The 22855-nt window shown below is 48.3% G+C and overlaps 2 protein-coding genes across 17 annotated transcripts; both read left to right on the forward strand.

The window, feature by feature from the left end:
- The first annotated feature begins 1119 nt into the window (after positions 1-1119).
- Positions 1120-9777, forward strand: LOC123155825 (uncharacterized). 16 transcript variants are annotated; one of them, XM_044573962.1, is made up of 7 exons: positions 1120-1886; positions 1979-2144; positions 2406-6322; positions 6926-7436; positions 7546-9148; positions 9223-9336; positions 9416-9777. In XM_044573962.1, exons 3-5 carry the CDS (start codon positions 6309-6311, stop codon positions 9058-9060), a joined length of 2040 nt encoding a protein of 679 aa, XP_044429897.1. In that variant the 5' UTR covers positions 1120-1886; positions 1979-2144; positions 2406-6308; the 3' UTR covers positions 9061-9148; positions 9223-9336; positions 9416-9777. The 16 variants fall into 16 exon arrangements, with proteins under 16 accessions (XP_044429897.1, XP_044429898.1, XP_044429905.1 ...); XM_044573963.1 differs by having other exon boundaries at positions 3091-6322; XM_044573970.1 differs by lacking the exon at positions 1979-2144 and having other exon boundaries at positions 4385-4489; positions 5427-6322.
- Positions 9778-10477: 700 nt separating this feature from the next.
- Positions 10478-10963, forward strand: LOC123157791 (uncharacterized). Its single transcript, XM_044575993.1, has one exon. It carries the CDS (start codon positions 10490-10492, stop codon positions 10961-10963), a length of 474 nt encoding a protein of 157 aa, XP_044431928.1. The 5' UTR covers positions 10478-10489.
- The last annotated feature ends 11892 nt before the right edge of the window (positions 10964-22855 follow it).

Here is a 22855-nt window from a genome sequence, read left to right on the forward strand (position 1 = left end):
CGACCCCGACCGGCGGCGACCTCCAGGGGGCACTGGCGCGCTTCTCCGGGAGCTGGCGTCTCCCTTGGCGTCTGCGGTGGTGCTTCTTCTCGTGGCTGGGGCTACCGGCCATGGGGCAGTCCATGCGATAAGAGGAGGCGCGCCATGGTCGCCCGTCCTCCTCGACCGCGCTTCCCCTTGATGGTCGCGTTCCTGGAGTTTGTCGTGTGGTCGGAGAAGCCCCCCGACACCTTGCTCCGGCTCCATGCTTCTTCACCGGTGAGCTGCCGGCCTCGGGGCTCGATGGCCTCTGGCTGCAGGCTGACTACTGCTGCAGCAGGGCCTCGTGGGTTGGGATTGAGGTCACTGCTGTAGGTAGCGTGGTCTTGGCCCGCGGCTGGACGACGTTTGCCCGCGCGCGAGGCCTGAGCGGGAGGTGCACCCTCCACTTCAAGTACGACGGCCTTGCGACCCTCTTCGTGAGGGTGTTCAGGGAAGACGGCCGCTGCGCAGGGTGTTGCCTAGAAGACGACAACGTCGGTGTTGAGCTTGGCCTTGACATCGGCCGCGTCGGCGACGAGGGTGAGCTTGGCCTTGACGACATCCATACTTCCTCCAGCAGCAGCGGCTCTTCTTCGAGCGAGAGCTCCAGCAGCGGCGGCTACGACCAACCTCCGCGCCGCCGAGCTCTCATCGAGGAAGGCGGCGGATCGTCTCGCCGTCGCGCCGCGGTGAAGCAGGAGGAGGGCCCGAACTGAGCTTGGGGCTGCCGAGCTTGGCTTCAGGACCCGCTACGGCCTCGCGAGCCACTTCTGTTTAACCTTTCCTTTCTTCTGCAATTTGAAAAAAGTAGAGTGCCACGCTAGGATGTGCAATGAACTGTGGCAGTTATGCCCTTATGCTATGCTTATCTATACCTAGCTACCTACCTATACTAATTAGAGACTCCCTAAAAATTACCACGTTAGTCAGTAATTAAGAACCGTGCATCTGGTGAGACCAAGTTATTACGGTGTAGATTAATCGGCATACAAAATACAAAAGAAAGTATGGACATGTAAAGTTTACCCTCAAAGTGTGACACAAATTGCCCACAATGCCACGGGCAAGTGCAAACACGGTTCGTTTAATTTTCCATCCGTGCAATCTCCTTCTTCTCTGTCATGCCTATTCTTTATCCATCTAAAAAATACCCTAGCAGCAGCCATCGTAGGCCTCCGCCGCCAGCAACAACGGAGCGCCGGCCGCCGGCTCCCTGCTCTCCGCCTCCCTAGAACGCCGGATCTTGCCACCATCCCAAACTCGCCGGCTCTCCCCACCCCCAAGGTCTCATCTCTCCCATAGCTCCCCTCCAACCCCTGAGTTCCTCGCGTAGGGCACGGATTGAAACCGGCGTGCGGAGGCGAGGCATGCCGCCCCTCCTCTGACCAGCCAACCATGGTGGCGTGGTTCCTCATGCCGCCCTCCTCCGACCAGCCAATCATAGCGGCGTGGTTCGTCTGACTTGCGCAGGGGCTCTTCTCTCCCATCGGTCGGCGCCTCGACTTCGAATCCTACAGTCGGCACCTCGACTTCAGCTTGCACAGACCAGCATCCTCTGTCGCCAGATCTTAACCACACCGAGTTCCTCCGGCCGTCGTCGTGAACCTCCAAGCAGATAAGCCAACCTTCATGTGTATTTCCCGTTATATCTCCACACTCTATTCCTCGCTGTTCTTTTTTTCAGGAAGATGGTGGATTATTGGCTGTTTCCAGTATGTAGATGGGATGGCAACGGCTCTTCCTTGGTTGAAGGATGCAATGCATCTCGCTGAATTCCAAGCTGTATTATTTTGGGTCTACCTAGATACCCAAGCAGGGGAGATAAAGGCTGCAAGTTGGGTGGAAAGCTAGGGAGACAATTCTCGGTAATACTCTTTACTTGGTATTTGATGACCACGCTTTACTTGGTACAAGGTTCTTGATGATTTTAATAGTCTGGCCTTGCTGTAAAAAGCAGTTTACATAGATGCCTGGATGCGTTCGAGATGCATTGTAGTGTGTATTCATAGGTGGTCGTGAAGGGCGACTAAAAGAAGTCCATCATCACATCAAGGTTTTGGAATTCTGGGTATCGAAATCAGATCAAGATGCATCTGCCTGAATATAAAATATAAGGCAAAAAGGTACAACCCAAGTTCCATCTTTACAATTTGGGGAAAAAGAACTCATACAATTCCCACGTACTACTGCATTGACTATCTCTTCCCATGGGTTATCTTTTCTCCATGGAAACTAAATCTACCGTGATCTCTTTCTCTCAAGAAGTCCATGGATTTCTTTACCCCATGAAAACCAAATCTACCGTTGTTTCTTCCTCTCAAGAAGTCATTAATCTCCACTTCCTCTCAATTCCCATGGAAATAAATTCATTGTGTAAAATACAGGCCATTACCGTCAAATTGATAATCACACAACACGCAGTCGTGTGGGCTGCCCTAGGCCACCGTGTCCTAAATTGAGGTTCACTGGACGCATTGCGGCACCATCAACGGTACAGCTGACCGTCAAACACACAGATGTGTCGTCAAAGGCGAAGGGTGACCCAACTCTCAAGGGCGCAAGCAGAACAAGAAGAAGCCATTGGAATAATCTGATCATTTTCAAGGGTTATTTGAGACCTGAGAAGAAGAAACATCCATTTCTGGACATCAAGAAACATAGGCAAAAAATTCAATGTGTGCCCATCGTTGTCCCTGATCTCTCTATCTTCTTCTCCGTCCCAGTGCCAGCCACTTTCAAAGTGAAAAGAACCATGTCTCTACAAAACAAGCATATAAGGTGGACCTGCTGTACTACCCGCACATGGAGTCGTCAACGCCATCATCCAGCCTAATGTGCTGCCTATCAAGTTCAGGTTCAAAGGAGTCACGTCAAAAAGACGAAGAGCGCTATGCATATGATTTTCGACTAATTTTTCTCTTTACCAATTGTATACGTTCATCTAATTCATGTTTTTTAACAAAAAGAGGGGCCATGCAGATTGATTCTTTATATCGGCTCAAGTCTTATTACATAGAAATTGATCTTTCTTCTCAATCAATCTATCTAATGTGGTTGTTGGGCCTGCAGCCAATATAAAGAGAAGGAGAAAAAAAACTGTTCCAAAGGATATAGCTACACTTCACAGCACTGGGATTGTGGATGTTGATACCAATTGGATGTGCTTCTGTGTAGTCCCAAGTCAAGCAATTTCTCGCTGATGTGTCAGGCAAAGATTTTTTTTTCCAAAAGGCAAAGATTTTTTTTTTCCAAAAGGCAAAGATTCATAACTAGCAGTTTATCAGCTGATGACTCTTGCTTTGTTGATTGTTGTGCTTAATCAATATCCTTACAGGTAACTCGCAAGCCACTGTGATCCAATATGATGTTTGTTCAATGCATAACATAATTTGTCTATGTGCAATGCCCCATGCTATATCCAATTTTTCTTTCTATGCTTGCACATGTCTGAAGTCCAGACCCAGAGTGCTGCTTATGTTGGCTATGCATGCATGTAATGCGTGCTGTACAGCTATTTAAGTAGAGGGTTCACTGTATACTTTGCACATGCCATTTCCAACCTCTTTGGAAGCATATATGTCAACCTGCTACTAATCCAAACATTTTATATACTTATTATATTACTATATTTATTTATTTATTATTTTGGAACAATTTCTGGGTATACGAGGACGTACCAAGTCAGACAGAACTAATTTGTGAACCCAAGTTAGTTGCACAACCAGACCTGATTTCTAATAGACTTCAAGGCTTTAATAGACACTGAAACATTTTTCCTCTAATCAGTGTAGAAGTATTTGCTCTTGCCGCAAAAAAGGTTGCATTGCCCTAGATTATATGTGAAAATTTAGTTAGCTTATTTGTATATCAATTGTCATGAATTAAGCTATGTAATAATCTGAAAAGAAAATGCATAGAGACAAGTACAAAGTAATGTGGATTCAAACTGCGCTGGTTATGTATTAAGATTATTACATCACCAAGATTGCATGTAGTAATTTGAGATTCAATTAGTAGTTTGGCCATTTAGTGTTTCCTATTATTATGTGGGGTAGTAATTTTCACATATGCTTATACTATAATCTCTACACTTTTAAAATCCTATATTATATATATGTTTTACTGCTACATTTTCTCTTCTTTTTTGAATTCTAAATTCTGATCGAACCCAAATGAAAATCATTGACATGATTAAAAATAGTGAATATTGTGGTTTCCCTTCCGTGGCTATTATTTTCTGTTCAGTTCTCATTGTTTAATTCTACAACCGAATGTTTTCACTATGAATTCTTCAATTCCTATTTCTCAGTTCTTACACTACTGTTGTGTGGTATTACGTGACAAGAAGTTGCACATATTGTAGCAAACACAAACACCAGCGCATGGGAATGCACGGGTTCACGACTAAGCTAGGTTTTGGACAGTGTTACGTCCTTCCTAAATCATTTTCTCTTCTAAGCGCATACAGGTAGGAGGTGAAAATATCTTCCAATTTATCACCGAATCTCTTTTCTTGCTTATAGTCCCTCTGTTCCTATATATAAGTCTTAGAGATTACACTATAGACTACATACGGAGTAAAATGAGTGAACATATACTTTAAAAGGCGTCTATATACATCCGAATGTAGTCTCTATAGTGGAATCTCTAAAAAGACTTATATTTAGAAACGGAGGAAGTATATCGCATGAAGTATGCGGGACGCAGTTGTGGCACATTAGTTTCACCATAAAAGCATATACAACTCAATGTACATATATACATGGAGAGTGAATTTTTTGCTCTTGGGCTAATAAAAAAAAACCTTTTATGTTTTAGAAAAACTGCAAATAAATACAGGTACTTATCGTGAAACTACTAAATACACAGGTACTATACACAAAAATGTCGACTAGATGTGTGTGAAATATCATCACGAAATAATTTTTGATGTGAGCTGTACAAAAAGAAGTCATGTCGTTTTATAGTGAATAGTACATATGCTTGAAATATGTGATTTCGTCATTTTTGCGTAGCTCGCATAAAAAAGTATTTCACCAAGAAACTTTGTAGTCAAGTAGTAGACCATCCATATGTATGTGTGTAGTTTTTTTTACCTAAAAATTAGTTTTTTCAAAATTTCAAATTAAGGCCTCCATGGAGCTTGAGCTCTATTAGGAATTGCCTATGCATGTTGTTATTTTAATTTTAGTCTTTTTCCCTAGCAATTCGACATGTCTCATTCTTTTTCATCACCAATTACAAATAAATGATAGAAGAGAGAATGTCACATGAAATCACTAGAAAAGGTTATTTTGTGCATAGCTAATTAATTAGATGGGCATGTGAATCCAGATTATATGGGTGTTCAATTGCTACATCACTTCTATCATTGTATTCTTACTATCCTACCGTGATGACTGGAGATGGCAGGTTTTTGGGGGAGATGTCCCATGACAACACAATCCAGTGCATAATTGATTTAGCAGCCGGAAAAAGAGTCAAGATGCAGCGATGCAGTGTCAAGTGAGCAATGGCATGGCATGAGCAATTGCGGGGCCAGATGCGAGCGCCAGTGCTGTTCCACAATGAACAAGTTATTCTGCTGTTTATGATCAAGGCATTGTTTGATAAGGAAAGCCATTTGCTTCTGAACTAATCCACGTGGCAATTTCCATGGTTCATCTAATATAATTTTGAAAGCAATCTGATACGACCTCAAGTGTGCGTTTGCATTCGTGTTTTTTTGTGTGTGAATCGACTTCAAGTGTGTAGCTTTGGTAAGATAATCCTTTCCATGCATGTCCAGCATACATATAGCCAATTAGTAAAATTTTAGTATTAATTTATCCGTCTGCGTGTTAACAACATTCTTTCTGTGGAAATCACCAAAGAACTATATCAATTTAGAGAAAGTTGGATATTTGCCACTTTCAATACGTGGCTTCTCAAAATTGCCACTTCCAAGATGGGCTTCGCAAAATTGCCACTTTGCTCATTGGCTCCTTGATTACCATACCACTTCCCTCCTTTTAGTGATTTTCCTTTTTACTTTTCCATTCATAAGCAGGGGAAAAGACCAAACTGCCCCTGATTCTATACACGTACGTAGTATCCACGTTCTAATTGATACTAATTGATACGAGAGCAGCGCATCGGCCGCCAAGAATATCGTTTGTGTTGCCCCTGATTCTTCTTGACGGCAGAGTGCCGCAGATGGCTTAGACCTCGCGTGCCGCCGATCTTCTCGACATCCCGTGCCGCCGATCTCGTCAACGCCGTGTGCCGCCGTTCTCGTCGCCGCGTTCATGGATTCTGGACGGTATCGTATTGAGCCTTACTCTGTTCTGTTCAAAAATCTGTAGCGATTGATCTCTCCTTGCATGGCTCGTTTACAAAGCACTGCATCATGTGAGTATGGAATCTGTGGAAACTACAATCGTGATTCCTAAACTGCTCCCTGCTAGGTGAAACGATAGCCTACATCCACAGTTTACATCTAATTCTGATAGCCTATATCTAAATCAATAAAGGGTGGGAAAGGTCGTTGTTATCTGTCATCTAATTCTGGGAGCAGTACTAGATATAGTAAGAATGCAAAAAAGAAAGTGATGTGTATTCACTAAAGTAGAAAGAGCAGAGTCGTCACAACCACTAGTTCAACAGAGCCGAACCTTGAAAGACTTATTTCTTCCTGAAATCATAATGAGAGGTAAAAGTTATCCTAATTGTAAAGGCAGTAGAATTTTGAAATAGTAGAATTTTCGAATCATCATGCATCAATGAAGAAGGGAAATAGTAAACAATCTGGAGGAATTTATGTTCAGCTACATATATGCTTTGTAAAAATCTGATCGTGACTTTTGACATGTTTATGACCGCTAACCCAAACTTGTGTTCATGTTTTCTTAATTGTTTCAAGTAGGCATGACCCAGAGGTCGCGTTGGGGAGCAGTACTGAGGATCCATCGTTACAGGTTGAGGCAACGTCAATTTCAGAAGTCGATTGGGATAACTTGCAAATAGTGGAGACACATGATGAAGAAGGTAGAATTGAACTACTGAGTGAGGATCAGTTATGTGAAATTTTGGGCTTGCAGGATGAAGAAGAGAAAAAAGGTAAGAGTGAACCAAAGGGTCGTAGAATGGTTGAGCAGGGCAGTGACAATGATGGTGCTGCCATTCCTGTTAGTGATGTCATACCAAATGAGGTAGTGATTACATATGATAAGGACCACCCAAAAATGGACCTTGGCACAATGTACCCATCAATGAAGGAATTTAGGTTAGCAGTGAGGCAATTTGCCATCAATGAGGAGTTTGATATAGGCACGGAGAAGTCGGATAAAAAGAGATTTAGAGGGTTCTGCAAGTCAAGTGAGGATTGTCCTTGGAGGATTGTTGGCAGCCTACAGGATGATAAATGTACTGTAAAGGTGAAATATGGCTAACTATATAACCTCCATTCATTATTTAATTTTTGTATCTCTGTGTATGTCTATTTACTATGTAACTTTCCTTCATTTTTAAATTCTATATGTGCAGGTCACAATTTTAGTTGATCAACATGATTGTGTTTCAAGCAGCAGAGTGAAGACCATAACGCCATCGCAAGACTGGGTAGCTAACAAGGCTGTGAGTATCCTTAGGAGTTCACCTAATATGGGTGCTAAAGAATTACAGAAAAAGTTGCAAGAACAATACAAAGTCACAATTCTATATGACACGGTCTGGAGGGGGAAAGAAAAAGCTCTTGCAGAGGTTTATGGTAAATGGGAAGAGAGTTTTGAGATGTTATATAAATGGAAGGCTGAGGTACTGAAGAGGTCACCTGGAAGTGTTGTGGAGATTGAAGTACTGGAAATAGATGGTAATGTGTATTTTCATCGGTTTTTTTGTGCACTTAAACCATGCATTGATGGCTTTTTGGAAGGATGTAGGCCACATCTGAGTATAGATTCTACTGCATTGAATGGAAGGTGGAATGGCCATTTAGCCTCAGCTACGGCAGTTGATGGTCACAATTGGATGTATCCACTTGCTTTTGGGTTCATTGCATCTGAGACAGAAGACAATTGGACATGGTTTATGAATCAACTTAAGATGGCAATAGGAGATCCTCCACTGCTTGCAGTGTGCACAGATGCTTGCAAAGGCTTGGAGAATGCGGTGAAGAATGTGTTTCCCAATGCTGAACAAAGGGAATGTTTTTACCATCTTACGAAGAATTTTTCAAAAAGGTTCCATGGCTTTGGAAGGATGTACCCTGCAGCAAGGGCTTATAGGGAAGATGTGTTCACTGAACATATGGCAGCAATCATTAAACAATCAGATGAGGTATGGAAATGGTTGAGTCAGTACCACACTCTGAAGTGGATGAGGTGTGTCTTCAATCCAGATATCAAGTGTGACTATATCACTAATAATGTAGCAGAGGTTTTTAACAACTGGATCCGAGACATTAAGGATTTACCTGTTGCTGAACTAGCTGATAAGATTAGAGAGATGATCATGCTTTTGTGGAGGAAGAGGAGAAGGATTGGAGAAAGGCTACCACCTGGACGGATACTACCGGCAATTATGGTTCAGTTGAGAGCAAATACTAGAGGTTTGGGGCACTTAAAAGTAGTGGAATCTGCTAATTGGAGTGCAGAGGTGTGGGATAATAGCAAGAACTGTGAAAGGCATGTCGTGAAGCTAAATCAGCAGACGTGTACTTGTCTTGAATGGCAGCACACTGGTAAGCCATGTCAACATGTCTTGGCCTTTGTGACATCCCAAGAGAGAGTAAACCTTGAACAATTTGTGCATGAGTACTACTCGGTGGACAGATTCAAGGCTGCTTATGGGAGAGAGATTGAGCCAATGACAGATAAATCACAATGGCCACGTGTGGAGCTACCATTTGTTGTGGGGGCACCACTTGCGAAAAGAAATAAAGGAAGACAAAGGAAATTGAGGATCAAAGGATGTCTTGAAGGTGGCCACAAGAAAAAAGGTGCCAATGATGCTCCCAAGGATGATAGCCTGCTCCCACCAATTCTAAGGGAAAGAAAATGATTAGAGGGCCAGTGACTTGCAAGAAATGTGGCGAAAAGGGTCATAGGCAAGCTAGTTACAAGTGTCCACTCAATGGAACCAAAAAAAGGCAAGTGTTTTTCTTTCAGTCAAAGCTTAAATTATCACATCATGCCAAAAATAATTTTTTTTGTTGAATTGCAGGAAGAGGAAGCCTAGAAAGAACAGTACAAAAGCTAGGCCAGCTGAACCTAGCACCCCACAAAGACCTACTAGAGAACAAATATTGCAGGACAGTCCAAGCATGGTCACTAGAAGGTAAGCTGCAAATGTTCAGCAATGTCCAAATGGGGAACAAAAATACTTTATCTAAATGTGATAATATATATGTGTGCAGCCGCCTTGCTATCTTGTTGGGAGAGGGTAGTTCTTCACGAACCACTAGAACTACCCCAGAGAGGATGCCAACAGCAGCTCCACCAAAGAAGATGACCCCAAGGAGGATGCCAACAGCAGCTCCACCGAAGAAGATTACTCCAAAGAGGAAGCTACCAGTTGGATGAATGATCTATTTGAGATGGCATTATGTAATATGTGAACAAGTACTTTCAATATGCTTGTTATGAAGAAGTGAACTCACTAGTAGTTCTACTCAGTGTGTTGCTTATGTGAGATATGAACTCACAATTTCAGTGAGCTTGGAACTCAAAATTTAAGTGAGTCGTGAGATGCAACAAACTATGCCCAGTTTATGTCTCATTATTATTCTTCTCATGTCGACGTACTGTGTGGATATATAGCAGATTATGCTTATTTTTTGTCGTTTAAAGTATGGTTGTTCCAAAATTGTGGTCTGGTTAATACACTCATATTGTAGAAATTTGTGGTGTGCTGTGTGGATATAAATATCCAGCATTTAGCTAGAGTACATCCTTCAAACAAAATGGGAGAATGTCAGGTACAGTCATATAACCAGCAGCACATTTGGGAACGTCTTGCATTCTGACTCAAATTCAGGACAGTTGAGAACATCTTGCATTCTGATGAAAATTCAGGTAGGAAAATGGATACCGAAGCAACCCAGGGAACTGAAAAATAGTACTATATCATACATCTGGTGATATACCGTCATGGTTTTAAATGCCATAAAACAATCTTGTATGAATCCTAACAGAACAATCTCGTAAGATCTAATTTCAGCAATCATCCCATCTTCTCTTATTGCTTGCTCTCTCAACTTCAACACTGAAGAAGACAACATATGGGGAGCAGCAGCTGCCCTCTGCTCTGCTCTTATGCCAATTCTCTGCCGCAGGACCGTGGCGGCGATGCTCGCCGACGCGCTGGGCTGCGGCTTTGTCGAGGCGGACGACCACCACTCCCACGCCAACAAAGGTACTACCTGCAGTGCCATGTCTGAAGCTTCTTCACCTGAGAGCAAACTCTGAACTTCTGTGTCCCTTCCCTGCCCATGTCGAACAAAACAGAGAAGATGAGCAGGGGCGTCCCGCTCACGGACGAGGACCTCCTCCCGTGGCCGGAGTCGCTGCGCGACGCCATTAGAGAGCGGCTGGACCGCGGCGAGGACGTCGCCGTCAGCTGCTCGACGCTACGGCTCAAGTATCAGCCGAGCGGCGAGACCGGGACGAGCGGCGCGAGTGCCGTGCAGGCGGCCGGACTGAGCGGCTATGGCGCGCGGGCACAAGAGCGACCGGCGATAGCGGTCGGGCCGAGCGAGCGACGACGGCGACCGGGCAGGCGGCGTCAGCAGGTGCTTGTGTGGTTCGTTCTCTCCTCTGCTCGAACAAGAATACCAGATGCAGATAATCAGATCTCAGTACGTAGTATATTTGTATACATAGAATCAGAGGCAGTTTGGTCTTTTCCCGTGCTTATAAATGGAAAAAGAAAAAAGAAAATCACTGAAAGGAGGAAAGTGGCATAGTAATCAAGGAGCGGACGAGCAAAGTGGCAATATTGCGAAACCCATCTTGAAAGTGGCAATTTCAAGAAGCCACGTATTGAAAGTGGCAAATATCCAATTTTCTCATCAATTTATCCGTAAGATAGTGGGGAGTACGATAAAAGAATCTGCACTCTTACTCAGGTTATAAAACGGGGTAGTTTTACCATATTTACACCTGTAGAAAAGCCATCTCTTCCAATCGGGAGATGTAGCAACACTGTTTATCAAAGTTTTCCTTATACAAATGTACCAAGTTTCATTAAATGGCAGGAATAAACATGTCCCTTGCTGTACGTTGGTTACATATTGTCTTATGTAAAACAGAAGTCTCACTCCAATCTAGAGCAAAAGTTGGAGTTGTTTCCAAATGATGGCATGGTTAGGTACTAAGACATGTTCTCAAAATATAATGTGGTTGCATTTGTTTGTTCAGATCAATAAAAACATAACAATTAGCACCCTAGCCCGTGCAATGCACGGGCTGACGACTAGTTATCTTAATGCTGTGCCGTGATATTTGTATTTTGAGTGGGCACGGGTACGGTAACCTAGCTTGACATGCTCGCGGTAGCTTCCCACCTCGCGAGGGCACGACCCTTGATGCCTGGTGGAGCCCCCCATCCTGATGACTTGGGAGCCATTGATCTCGGGAGGCGCTATAGATCTTGGGAGGCGCTGTAGAGCTGTTGCAGAGTTGTTTAAAGAAAAAACTTTAACAGGGCATCTCATTCTTGCTTGCGCGAGCCCCCTGCCACAGGTTTAGCTGTGGCTTAATGCACCGCGTCTCGCTGCCCGAGGGGCACGAACAAGAGAGGGCATGAATGCTCACGAGCTCGATCGAGGGTGTCTCGCGAGGATTAAGAAAGCCGAAGCACTGGGGCAACGGTGTTTCGGCGAGGCGTGCTTGCGTGCGGGTGGACCCGAGCGCACACACTTGCCTAGCCCCCACATGCGGGACGCGCGAGGAAGAGCGACGGACAACTGCCGCCCTTTCCTGGCCAAGGCTAAGAATGGGTGAAGCGAGAGGAGAGAAAACCCAACTTGGCGAACCAAAACACAAAAATTCCAAATTCATTAAGAAACTGCGAACCAACTTCAGAAAGCAAGCAAATGAACAGGACGTGGGAGGGAGCCCCTGTGACCTAGTCTAGTCTTCTCATCAGCGCGGAGCTAAGTGCTGCCACTAGGACGTGGGAGGGAGCCCCATGAGGCCCGCGGGCGACACTCGGGAGACTCCGGGGCGTGTACAACCCCACTCATTATTACGTGAGAGTGTCACGAGCGGAGACCTTCACATGGAGCCTTGCTTCATGGGTAGAACTTCCGGAGGTGCTGGATGTTCCAGGCGTTATGGATGGGATCCCGTCCTGTGTCTCCAGGCGTGTGGCACCAGGCCTGAAGACACGTGCAATCCTAAACGGGCCCTCCCACATGGGAGAGAGCTTGTGCAGCCCTTCCTTGGAGAGCACCCGCCTTGAGACGAGATCTCCCACCTCGAGCGTCCTGGGGCGGACGCTGCAGCAGTGGTACCGCAGCAGCGCCTGCTGGTACCTTGCCGCTTGGAGTGAGGCTTGACGGCGGCATTCGTCCCCCAGCACGAGATCCATCCCCCGCATGGCGTCCCGGCGTGCCTCGTCGAACGCCAAGACCAGCGTGGAGCGATGCTTGACCTCGTGTGGGAGAACCGCTTCAGCTCCGTAGACGAGGAAGAACGGGGTTTCTCCCGTTGGCTTGGTCACGGTGGTGCGGATGGACCACTGCACTAACTGGAGTGCGTCGAGCCAGCCCTTGCCGCAGGCCTCGAGCTTCTTCTTGAAGGCCCTTGCCTTGAGGCCTCTCAGGACCTCTGCATTGGTGCGCTCGGCCTGGCCGTTGCTCCTGGGGTGTGCTACCGAAGCGTAGCATATCTGCGTTCCAAGGTTAGCACAATATGTTTTGAAAAGGTTGCTGGTGAATTGTGAGACATTGTCGGTGATGATGCAATTAGGAACCCCAAACCGGCTCATGATGCCCTTGATGAACTTGCCAGCTGAGCCGGCCGGGATGGTGCGGACAACTTCCACCTCTGCCCACTTGGTGAACTTGTTGATGGCGACGTAGAGGTCGCGGTAGCCCCCTAGCGCTCGGGGAAATGGTCCCAAGATGTCCAGCCCCCAGACCGCGAACGACCATGTGAGCGGGATAGTCTCGAGGGCCTGCACGGGCTGGTGGATTTGCTTGGCGTGGAATTGGCAGGCTTCGCAGGATCTCACCAGCTCGGTGGCGTCGTTGAGTGCCGTGGGCCAATAGAACCCACTCCAGAACGCCTTGCCCACAAGGGTGCGTGATGAAGAGTGGTGTCCGCAGTCCCCGTCGTGTATGTCGGCCAGTAGCTCGAGCCTCTGTTCCCTGGAGATGCACCGCAAAGAAACATCGTTGGGCCCCTTACAGTACAACTCACCGTCCTGGATGCAATATGCGGTGGCCTGGCGATCCACGCACTCTGCATCTTCCTCCTTCTCCGGCAGGATCCCCTGAAGCAAGTACACCTTGAACTCCTCGGTCCAGCACCCCTCATGGGGCTCGAGCGCGAGGAGCAGACGGGCCCCCGAGGTTGGGCCGCAAGCAGGGGCACCTACGGCAGGGGCTCGAGGAAGATCCTCCTGAGACGGTGCTAGTTCCGCAGCAGGAGGAGCTGCTGACGGCTTGAAGAGCCGCTCCTCAAAAACGCCCCGCTCCCGAGGCAGGCGCTGGGACACCCTTTTGGCGATGTCGTCCACATCCTTGTTTGTGCCTTGTGGCACGTGTTGCAATTCCAAGCCCAAGAATTGTTTTTCCATCTTGCGTACCTCTTCCAGGTACGCCTCCATGTGCTCGTCCTTCGGGGTATACTCTTTGTTGGAGAAGTTGACGAGGAGCTGGGAATCACCCCTGATGGTGAGTCGCTTCACCCCCAGCGCTGCTGCAGCTCCGAGGCTGGCAATCAGGCCCTCATACTCTGTGATATTGTTGGATACCTTTTCGCCCTGCTAGAAGCAGAGTTGCACAGCTTAGCAGAGCTTGTCCTTGGTGGGTCAGATGAGCACTGCTCCATCCCCCGCGCCTTGACGCGTGAACGCACCGTCGAAGTACATGATCAACCTGTTCGGTGCCTCGTCTCCAGGCAAGAGGGAGCGATCCTCGCATATTCCATGGCCAGGGGCATTAGTCCATTCCGCCACGAAATCTGCGAGGGTCGTGCCCTTGATGACGCTGGTGGTGCTGAACTCCAGTTGGAACGCCTGCAGCTCAACGTTCCACTATGCGGCCCTTTCGACAGCATTAGGGCTCCGGAGTACCCTCTCCAGTGGGTAGGCTGCGACGACCTTGATGGGGTGGCCCTGGAAGTAGTGGTGCAGCTTCCAGGAGGCGACGAGGAGAGCGAGCAATAGCTTTTTGGCATGGGGTAGCGTGCCCGTGCCTCCCGTAGGACTGTGTTGACGAAGTAGACCGAATGCTCGATGAGGGAGGAGGCGCTGGGGAGGTCTTGTATCTCTTGAGAGTGCGGGCCTTCAGGAGTCTTGATGTTTGCCGCATCAGCCATGTCCTCATGGGCCCCATCGGCTGGGGGGTCGACTGGGGCCTCAGGAGTGATGTTGTCCGGTAGTGCAGTTGAGGCCTCAGGAGCGCCATCCTGGGGCTGCGGCAGCTTGCGCGGCGCCGAGGCGCCCCGCTGTGGGACCTCGGTTGGGCGCTCTTCTCCTCATTGCCACCAGAGCAGCGCTAGCGGAGTGAGGCGTGGCGGCCAAGTAGAGCACCAAGGGCTCGAGGGGCGCAGTGCCACCATCACCGGTGGGATGGTGAGGTATCTCTTGAGGTCTTGGAAAGCCGCGTCAGCTTTCCTTTTCATCACTTGAAGAACGGGAGGGCACGTTCCCCTAACTTGGAGATGAAGCGCCCCAGCGAGGTCATGCAGCCCGCTAGTTTCTGCATCTCCTTGAGGGTTTGTGGCGGGCTCATGTCTTCTATGGCCTTAACTTTCTCCGGGTTGGCCTCGATTCCTCTGTGTGACACTAGGAAACCCAACAGCTTGCCGGAGGGGATGCCAAACACACACTTCTCGGGGTTGAGCCGCAGGTCCACCTTGCGCAGGCTGACAAATGTTTATTCCAGGTCCTCAATCAAGGTCCTTCCCTCCCGAGACTTTACCACTATGTCATCGACGTAGGCCTTAGCATTCCTCCCAAGCTGTTGGCCCAGAGCGATATGCATTAGCCGTTGAAAGGTGGCTCGAACATTACGCTGTCCTAACGGCATGCAAGTGTAGCAGTACACCCCACATGGGGTCAGGAACACCATCTTATCCACATCTTGCACAACCATCTAGATCTGGTGGTAGCCCGAGAAGGCGTCCAAAAAGCGTAGCAAGTCACACTCAACGGTAGAGTCGATAATCTGATCGACGCGCGGAAGCGGGAAGGGGTCCTGAGGGCAAGCCTTGTTGAGGTTGGTGAAGTCAACACACATGCGCTCCTTCCCGCCCTTCTTGGGGACAATAACCGGGTTCGCCAGCCACTCCGGGTACTACACCTCCCGGATGATGCCGACATCCTGCAACTTGCGGGTCTCTTGGACGATGAACACTTGCTTCTCTGCGGACTACCGCCGTGCCTTCTGCTTCACTGGGCGCACGTTTGGGCACACACTTAGGTGGTGCTCGATTATCCCCCTCGGGATACCAACCAGGTCCTTGAGCTCCCATGCGAACACTTCCTTGTTGGCGCGCAAGAAGTTGATCAACGCCCTTTCCTGGTACGAAGAGAGGCCGGAACCTATGGTGAAGGTGGCGCCCGACGCTCTGTCTTCTTCAGCTGGTACTTGTTTCGTCTTAGGTCGATCTTGAGAAAACAACTGCTTCTTCTTGGACGGCGCAGCCCCGGGTCCTCTGGGGCTCCTTTCCCACTCTACTGTTCGGCCGCTGCGTTCTTGAAGGTAAGCTTGAGGGCCAGCAATGCGTCTTTGGTGTCCCTTGCCACCGTGAGGACGCTGCTGCTCCCCGGCATCTTCATGAGGTTGTAGGCTAGGTGAGTTGCTGCCATGAACTTGGCTAGGGCTTGGTACCCGAGGATGGCGTTGTATGGGAGGCCGATCCAGGCGATGTCGAAGTCGATAAGCTCGATGCGGTAGTTGTCGCGGGTTCCGAAGGTGACGGGGAGGTGGAGCCGTCGCCGACCCCTGAGAAGGGCTTGGTGGGGCGGAGCCGGCCATAAGGTACATGAAGAAAGCCGAATGCCTCCAGAGAGAGCACATTGAGGCCGGCTCCGCCATCGATGAAGGTCTTGGTGACTGCCATGTTGTAGATGGTGGGGGTGCAGAGCAACGGGAGCGCTCCTGCGCCTGCTGTGGGAGGGGGGCGGTGCTCCGAATCAACGATGAGGTCGGCCTTTGGCGCCACCCAGCCCGGGGGAGCCCCCGACCATGCGCAGGCGGCACCCACTTGGCGGAAGAACTGCTCGACGTGGCGGTCCGAGGGTGGCGCTTGCGAGCCACCGACGAGGGCTACGACGGCGCGGGTACCGGCGCCGCGAAGTCCACGATGAAGAGGCCGCGCAGCTCCTCCCAGGAGGCCACAGAAGATTCTGGCAAGTTGAGCAGCCAGGCGCGTGGCACACCCACGAGGGCCATGGGCAGCTAGTTGGCCATGACCTTGTCATTTCCGCCGGCTGCCCAAACTGCCTCCTCGTATGCTTGGAGGAGGCCAGTCGGGTCTGCCACGCCGTCGTAGCGGGGCGGGAACTCCGACCTGAACTTGGGTGGCCACTGCACCCATTGCAGGGCGGGGGTGAAAGCCCAGAGGCCCATGGCTCCCCCAAAGGTGCACGACGGTCCAGTCGATGGTGGAGCGCCCGCCATGAGAGCTGGCAGCGGAGCGCAGCGGACGGAGCGGCGGATCTTCGACACACCCCTACCTGGCGCGCCAAATGTCAGATTTCGGGTTCCGCAAACCCTTGAGTGGTTCAAACTCTGGGGTGCATGTGAAGATCTCACTCTCCCCAGCCTGCCTACTCACCGATCCTACAGCCTAGCGCGTCGAGCTCGAAGGGAATGGGACACGACATTTACCCAGGTTCGGGCCACCTTGCGGTGTAAAACCCTACTCCTGCTTTGTGGTGGATTTGCCTCGAGGGGCTGAGGAAGAACTAGTACAGTGGAGAACAACCTCAGGAGGTGTGTTCTTGGGCTCAAGAGAGCTGGTGAGCTGGTGAGGGTGGAATGGATCCCTTCCCCCTCCTTGCTGGTGACTAGGTCCTATTTATAGTGTCTTTGGTCCTCTTCCCGAATGGAGGCGGGAAGGGATCCCACAACGGCCAAATTTTAAGGGAGACAACAAGTACAGGTTATCCTGACTAAAGTGGTCTATGCCTGCAAAAGCCTCAGGTTGTGAAGCTGTGGTGGGCTCGGCGATGACCTCCGTCTTCCGTCCTGGCGGTCTTGGTCTTGTTGCACGAGAATGGAAACCTTTGGCTGCTTCCTCGAGACTCCACACCTGCTGCTTGCCTCCTTTGCACCAAAGAGGAAACTGGTACACTGCACCCGCTGGTGCCCGCCTGGCCCCGATTGTCATGGCTCACGTCACCCGAACCTCACGAGGTGGGCCTTGCATAGAAATCTCCGCTCCTCGGGAGCCAGCGAGAGGAGGCTGACCCCCTTGGAGGCCTTGATGTCATCCGCCTCGCGAGGCTTGGCCCCTCACGAGGGTCTTGAGTTGTCGATGTCGAAACTGAGCCGTACCAGGCCTTTGGCCCCTCACAATCCCTACTCATTCACATTGATATCAATTGATGGGCATCTCCATAGCCCATTAATTTTCCTAGTTGATGTGAGACTTTCTCCTTCCTTTTGTCTTCTCCACAATCACCATATTCTATTCCACCCATAGTGCGATGTCCATGGCTCACGCTCATGTATTGCGTGAAAGTTGAAAAAGTTTGAGAACATCAAAAGTATGAAACAATTGCTTGGCTTGTGATCGGGGTTGTGCAGGATTTAAATATTTTGTGTGATGAAGATGGAGCATAGCCAGACTATATGATTTTGTAGGGATAACTTTCTTTGGCCATGTTATTTTGAGAAGACGCGTTTGCTTTATTAGTATGCTTGAAGTATTATTGTTTTTATGTCAATATTAAACTTTTGTTTTGAATCTTATGGATCTGAATATTCATGCCACAATAAAGAAGATTACATTGATAAATATGCTAGGTAGCATTCCACATCAAAATATTTGTTTTTATCATTTACCTGCTCAAGGACGAGCAGGAATTTTTGATTGTTCCATGCTATTATATTATCTGTTTTGGATGTTTTATATGCATTAGTATGCTATTTTATATTATTTCTTGGACTAACCTATTAGCCTAGAGCACAGCGCCAGTTTCTGTTTTTCCTTGTTTTTGAGTTTTACAGAAAAAGAATATCAAATGGAGTCCAAACAAGCTGAAAATTTACAGTGATTTTTATGGACCAGAAGAAGCCCACGGAGCATCGAAGTTGGGCCAGAGGAGTCCAGAGGCGAACAAAAGGGTAGGGGGCACCCCTAGGGTGTGCCCCCTACCTTGTGGGTCCATCGGGCACCTCCCTGACTTGTTTCCGACTCCAAAAATTCTTATAAATATAGAAACCTCCAAAAAGAAACCTAGATCGGAAGTTCTGCCGCCGTAAGCCTCTATAGCCATGAAAAACCAATCGGGAGCCTGTTCTGGCACCCTGTCGGAGGGGGAAACCATTACCGGAGGCCATCTTCATCATCCCGGCGGTCTTCATGATGAGGAGGGAGTAGTTCACCCTCGGGGCTGAGGGTATGTACCGGTAGCCATGTGTTTGATCTCTCTCTCTCTTTTGTGTTCTTGATTTGGCTCGATCTTGATGTACCATGAGCTTTGTTATTATAGTTGGATCATATGGTGTTTCTCCCCCTCTACCTTCTTGTAATGAATTGAGTCTTGCTCTTTGGGGTTTTGTTATGTTGGATTGAGTATTGAATTTGAGAACACTTGTTGTATGTCTTGCGATGGGATATCTGTGGTGATAATGGGATGTTATGTTGATTCACTTGATGTATGTTTTGGTACTCAACTCGCAGATTCCCAAGGTGACATAGGGATAATTTATGCATAGGGGTTTGATGCATGTTTTCGTCCTATGTTCTCTGATAGAAACTTTGGAGCGATTCTTTGTTGCATGTTGAGGGATTATTATATGATCCAATTATATTATCATTGTTGAGAGAACTTGCACTAGTGAAAGTATGAACCATATGCCTTGTTTTCAAGCATTGCAATACCGTTTTTGCTCACTTTTGTTACTAGTTACCTTGCTGTTTTTATTATTCAAATTATAAAAATGTATTTCTATCCATATTACACTTGTGTCACCATCTCTTCGCCGAACTAGTGCACCTATACAGTTTACCATTGTATTGGGTGTGTTGGGGACACCAGAGACTCTTTGTTATTTGGTTGCAGGGTTGTTTGAGAGAGACCATCTTCATCCTACACCTCCCACGGATTAGTAAACCTTAGGTCATCCACTTGAGGGAAATTTGCTATTGTACTATAAAACTCTACACTTGGAGGCCCAACAACGTCTACAAGGATAAAGTTGCGTAGTAGACATCACGAGACACACTCTTCCACAGGACCTCAGGTCTTTGTGGTCGAGGCAGGATCCCTCACGAGTGAGGAGGTGCCATTGGCTCTAGTTGTCGAGCCGCAGACTCCAACTTGGGCACAACACATCTTCCACTACCTCCAATCTGGAGAACTTCCTAAAGAGCAAGAAGAAGCTAAAAGAGTAGCCCGAAGGGCCAATATGTATCAGTTTGTCGACAGTGCACACTACAAAAGAAGGCCCAACAGTGTGAAACTGAAGTGCATTTGCCGGGAAGAAGGAAAGGAACTATTGGCAGAAATACACAAAGGCGTGTCCAACTGAGCTAGTCACCGGATGTGAAGCCTGCCAGTTCCACTCCAAGAATATCCATCAGCCTGCTCAAACTCTCCAGATGATACCTTTGTCATGGACATTTTCTGTTTGGGGGCTCGACATCTTGGGCCCCTTCCCCCGTGCTACCGGGGGCTTTGAATTCTTGTACGTTGCTATCGGCAATTTTACAAAGTGGTCGGAGGTGGAGCCCACGAGGATGGTGACCGCATAGTCAGCTATCAAGTTCTTCAAAGGATTGGTATGCCGTTTCAGAGTACCCGCCAGAGTCATCACTGACAATGGCACCTAGTTCACAAGCCGCGCCTTGATACAACATGTTCATGCCCACGGAAGCAAGGTCTTGTTCGCGTCTATTGCCCATCCCAGAAGCAATCGATAAGCTGAGAGGGCGAACGCTGAAGTGCTACGAGGACTCAAGACAAGAACATTTGATAGGCTTCAAAAGTGTGGCACGCGATGGATCGACGACCTGCCGGTGGTTCTTTGCTCCCTCTGTACGACACTAAATCAAGCTACCAGCCAGAATCCCTTCTCCCTAGTCTATGGGGCAGAAGCAGTGCTCCCCACGAAACTCACATACGGGTCACCGTACTTGCCTATAATGAAGTAGATTAAGAACAACACCGGCGTGGCAACGTTGTGCCACTTGAGGAGAACCATCTCCACGCTGCTGTATGTGCTGCACGATACCAGCAAGCCCTGCGTTGCTATCACAGCTGCAGGGTTCATGCCCGGAGGCTTGAGGAAGGTGACCTTGTCCTTAGGTGTGTTTAGTCCGCCAAGGGTGCACACAAGTTGACGCTGAAGTGGGAAGGCCCTTATCGGGTAGTACGAGTCACCTGACCTGGCGCAGTCCTTCTGGAGACCGGAGATGGCATTCAGTTGCAAAACTCATGGAACATTAAGCATCTCCGTAAGTTCTACCCACGAGGCGCGGCTGTCGGGCCTTGCCCGGCAACCACCCTTTTGTACAAGCCTTGCCGATGTTGCATGTAACCCTTTGTACAAAGCCAGGCGTAGATCCTGAGCAACAGATGAATAAACGAAGCGCTGCCCCCCCCCCCCCAAACTTGCATGCATGCATAGCATAACATGAGCATGGCATGATCATGTAGATAAGAGCATATGTGGCATTGTTTTCATCTGCACTAAAATATAGGGCTCTTGCCCCGGACTCGATCCCAAAGAGAAGAAATGGAGACAAGCCTACATGTCGGTCCCCGATAAACTAAACACATAAGTTCTCTTTTTTATCCATACATGTTTTTGTAAGAAGAGAACTTATGCATAGGAAACCCTTGTTGCCTACGAAGCATTTGTGCTCCCATCCTTTGACCCGAATGTTACTTCGGTCAAGAAGGTTGTAATGACATTTTACAAGAAAAAGGTTGACAAGGGGCCAGTCCCTCTCCAAATTTCTGAAGCTCGGCAGGCCTGACCTCCGCGGCAACAATGGAAGGCACCGGCAAGATAGCTTGCCGATTAATCTTGTTTACTTAAAAGTATAAAGGTGTTCATCCTTTGCATGGACGCAATACATGCACAAGTACCCGGTAAGGCTTGTCTTTTTCATCAATATGTTGATAAGGAAGTACAAATCTTACAGAGCACATACATGGATGAAGAAGATTACATATTTAAGACTAAAGTTTGGCAAGTGCCTGCAAATTTTAGACTGATAAAAGATAAGTGCCCCATAATCCCTTTCTTGTCCCTCTCCTCCTAGGAATTACAGCGGGAGGTGAAGAGGGCAAAAGGAGTGCCTGAGAAGAAGCGCAGCCCGACCTTGTCAGGTCTTGCTGGGCACAACCTTGACAAGATCGGGAGTGGCGAGGCTGCAAAGGAGTAGGACAGGTGGAGCAGCTCGGCGGTGCCCTGGTCATCACCACCAGGGCCAGCAAGACATCCCAGCACAGGCTCCCGCAGGGAGCGCCTGTCGGAGCCCAGCATGAAGACTGTTGGAGGAGGTGAGGGCACCAAGAGAACATCCCCGCTGTCGGTGTCAAAACCGGCGGATCTCGGGTAGGGGTGCCGAACTGTGCATCTAAGGCTAATGGTAACAGGAGGCGGGGGACACAATGTTTACCCAGGTTCGGGCCCTCTCCATGGAGGTAATACCCTACTTCCTGCTTGATTGATCTTGATGATATGAGTATTATAAGAGTTGATCTACCACGAGATCGTAGAGGCTAAACCCTAGAAGTTGGCCTACGATTATGATTGTTGTTGTCTGATACGTCTCCAACGTATCTATAATTTTTGATTGCTCCATGCTACTTTATCCACTGTTTGGGATTTATTTTACACTTTTATATTATTTTTGGGACTAACCTATTAACCGGAGGCCCAGCCCAGAATTGCTATTTTTTGCCTATTTCAGTGTTTCGAAGAAACGGAATATCAAACGAAGTCCAAACGGAATGAAACCTTCGGAACGTGATTTTCTCACCGAACGTGATCCAGGAGACTTGGAGCCTACTCCAAGAAGTGCCAGAGGTGGTCACGAGGGTGGAGGGCACGCCCCCCCGGGCGCGCCCCCTACCTCGTGGCCCCCCTGTTGCTCCACCGATGTACTCCTTCCTCCTATATATACCTACGTATCCCCAAACGATCAGAACGGGAGCCAAAAACCTAATTCCACCGCGCAACCTTCTGTATCCACGAGATCCCATCTTGGCGCCTGTTCCGGAGCTCCGACGGAGGGGGCATCCACCACGGAGGGCTTCTACATCAACACCATAGCCCCTCCGATGAAGTGTGAGTAGTTTACTTCAGACCTTCAGCTCCATAGCTAGTAGCTAGATGGCTTCTTCTCTCTTTTTGGATCTCAATAAGATGTTCTCCCCTCTCTCGTGGAGATCTATTCAATGTAATCTTCTTTTTGCGGTGTGTTTGTTGAGATCGATG

The sequence above is a fragment of the Triticum aestivum genome, chromosome 7B (assembly GCF_018294505.1).
Source record: "Triticum aestivum cultivar Chinese Spring chromosome 7B, IWGSC CS RefSeq v2.1, whole genome shotgun sequence".
NCBI classification, from domain to species: Eukaryota; Viridiplantae; Streptophyta; class Magnoliopsida; order Poales; family Poaceae; genus Triticum; species Triticum aestivum.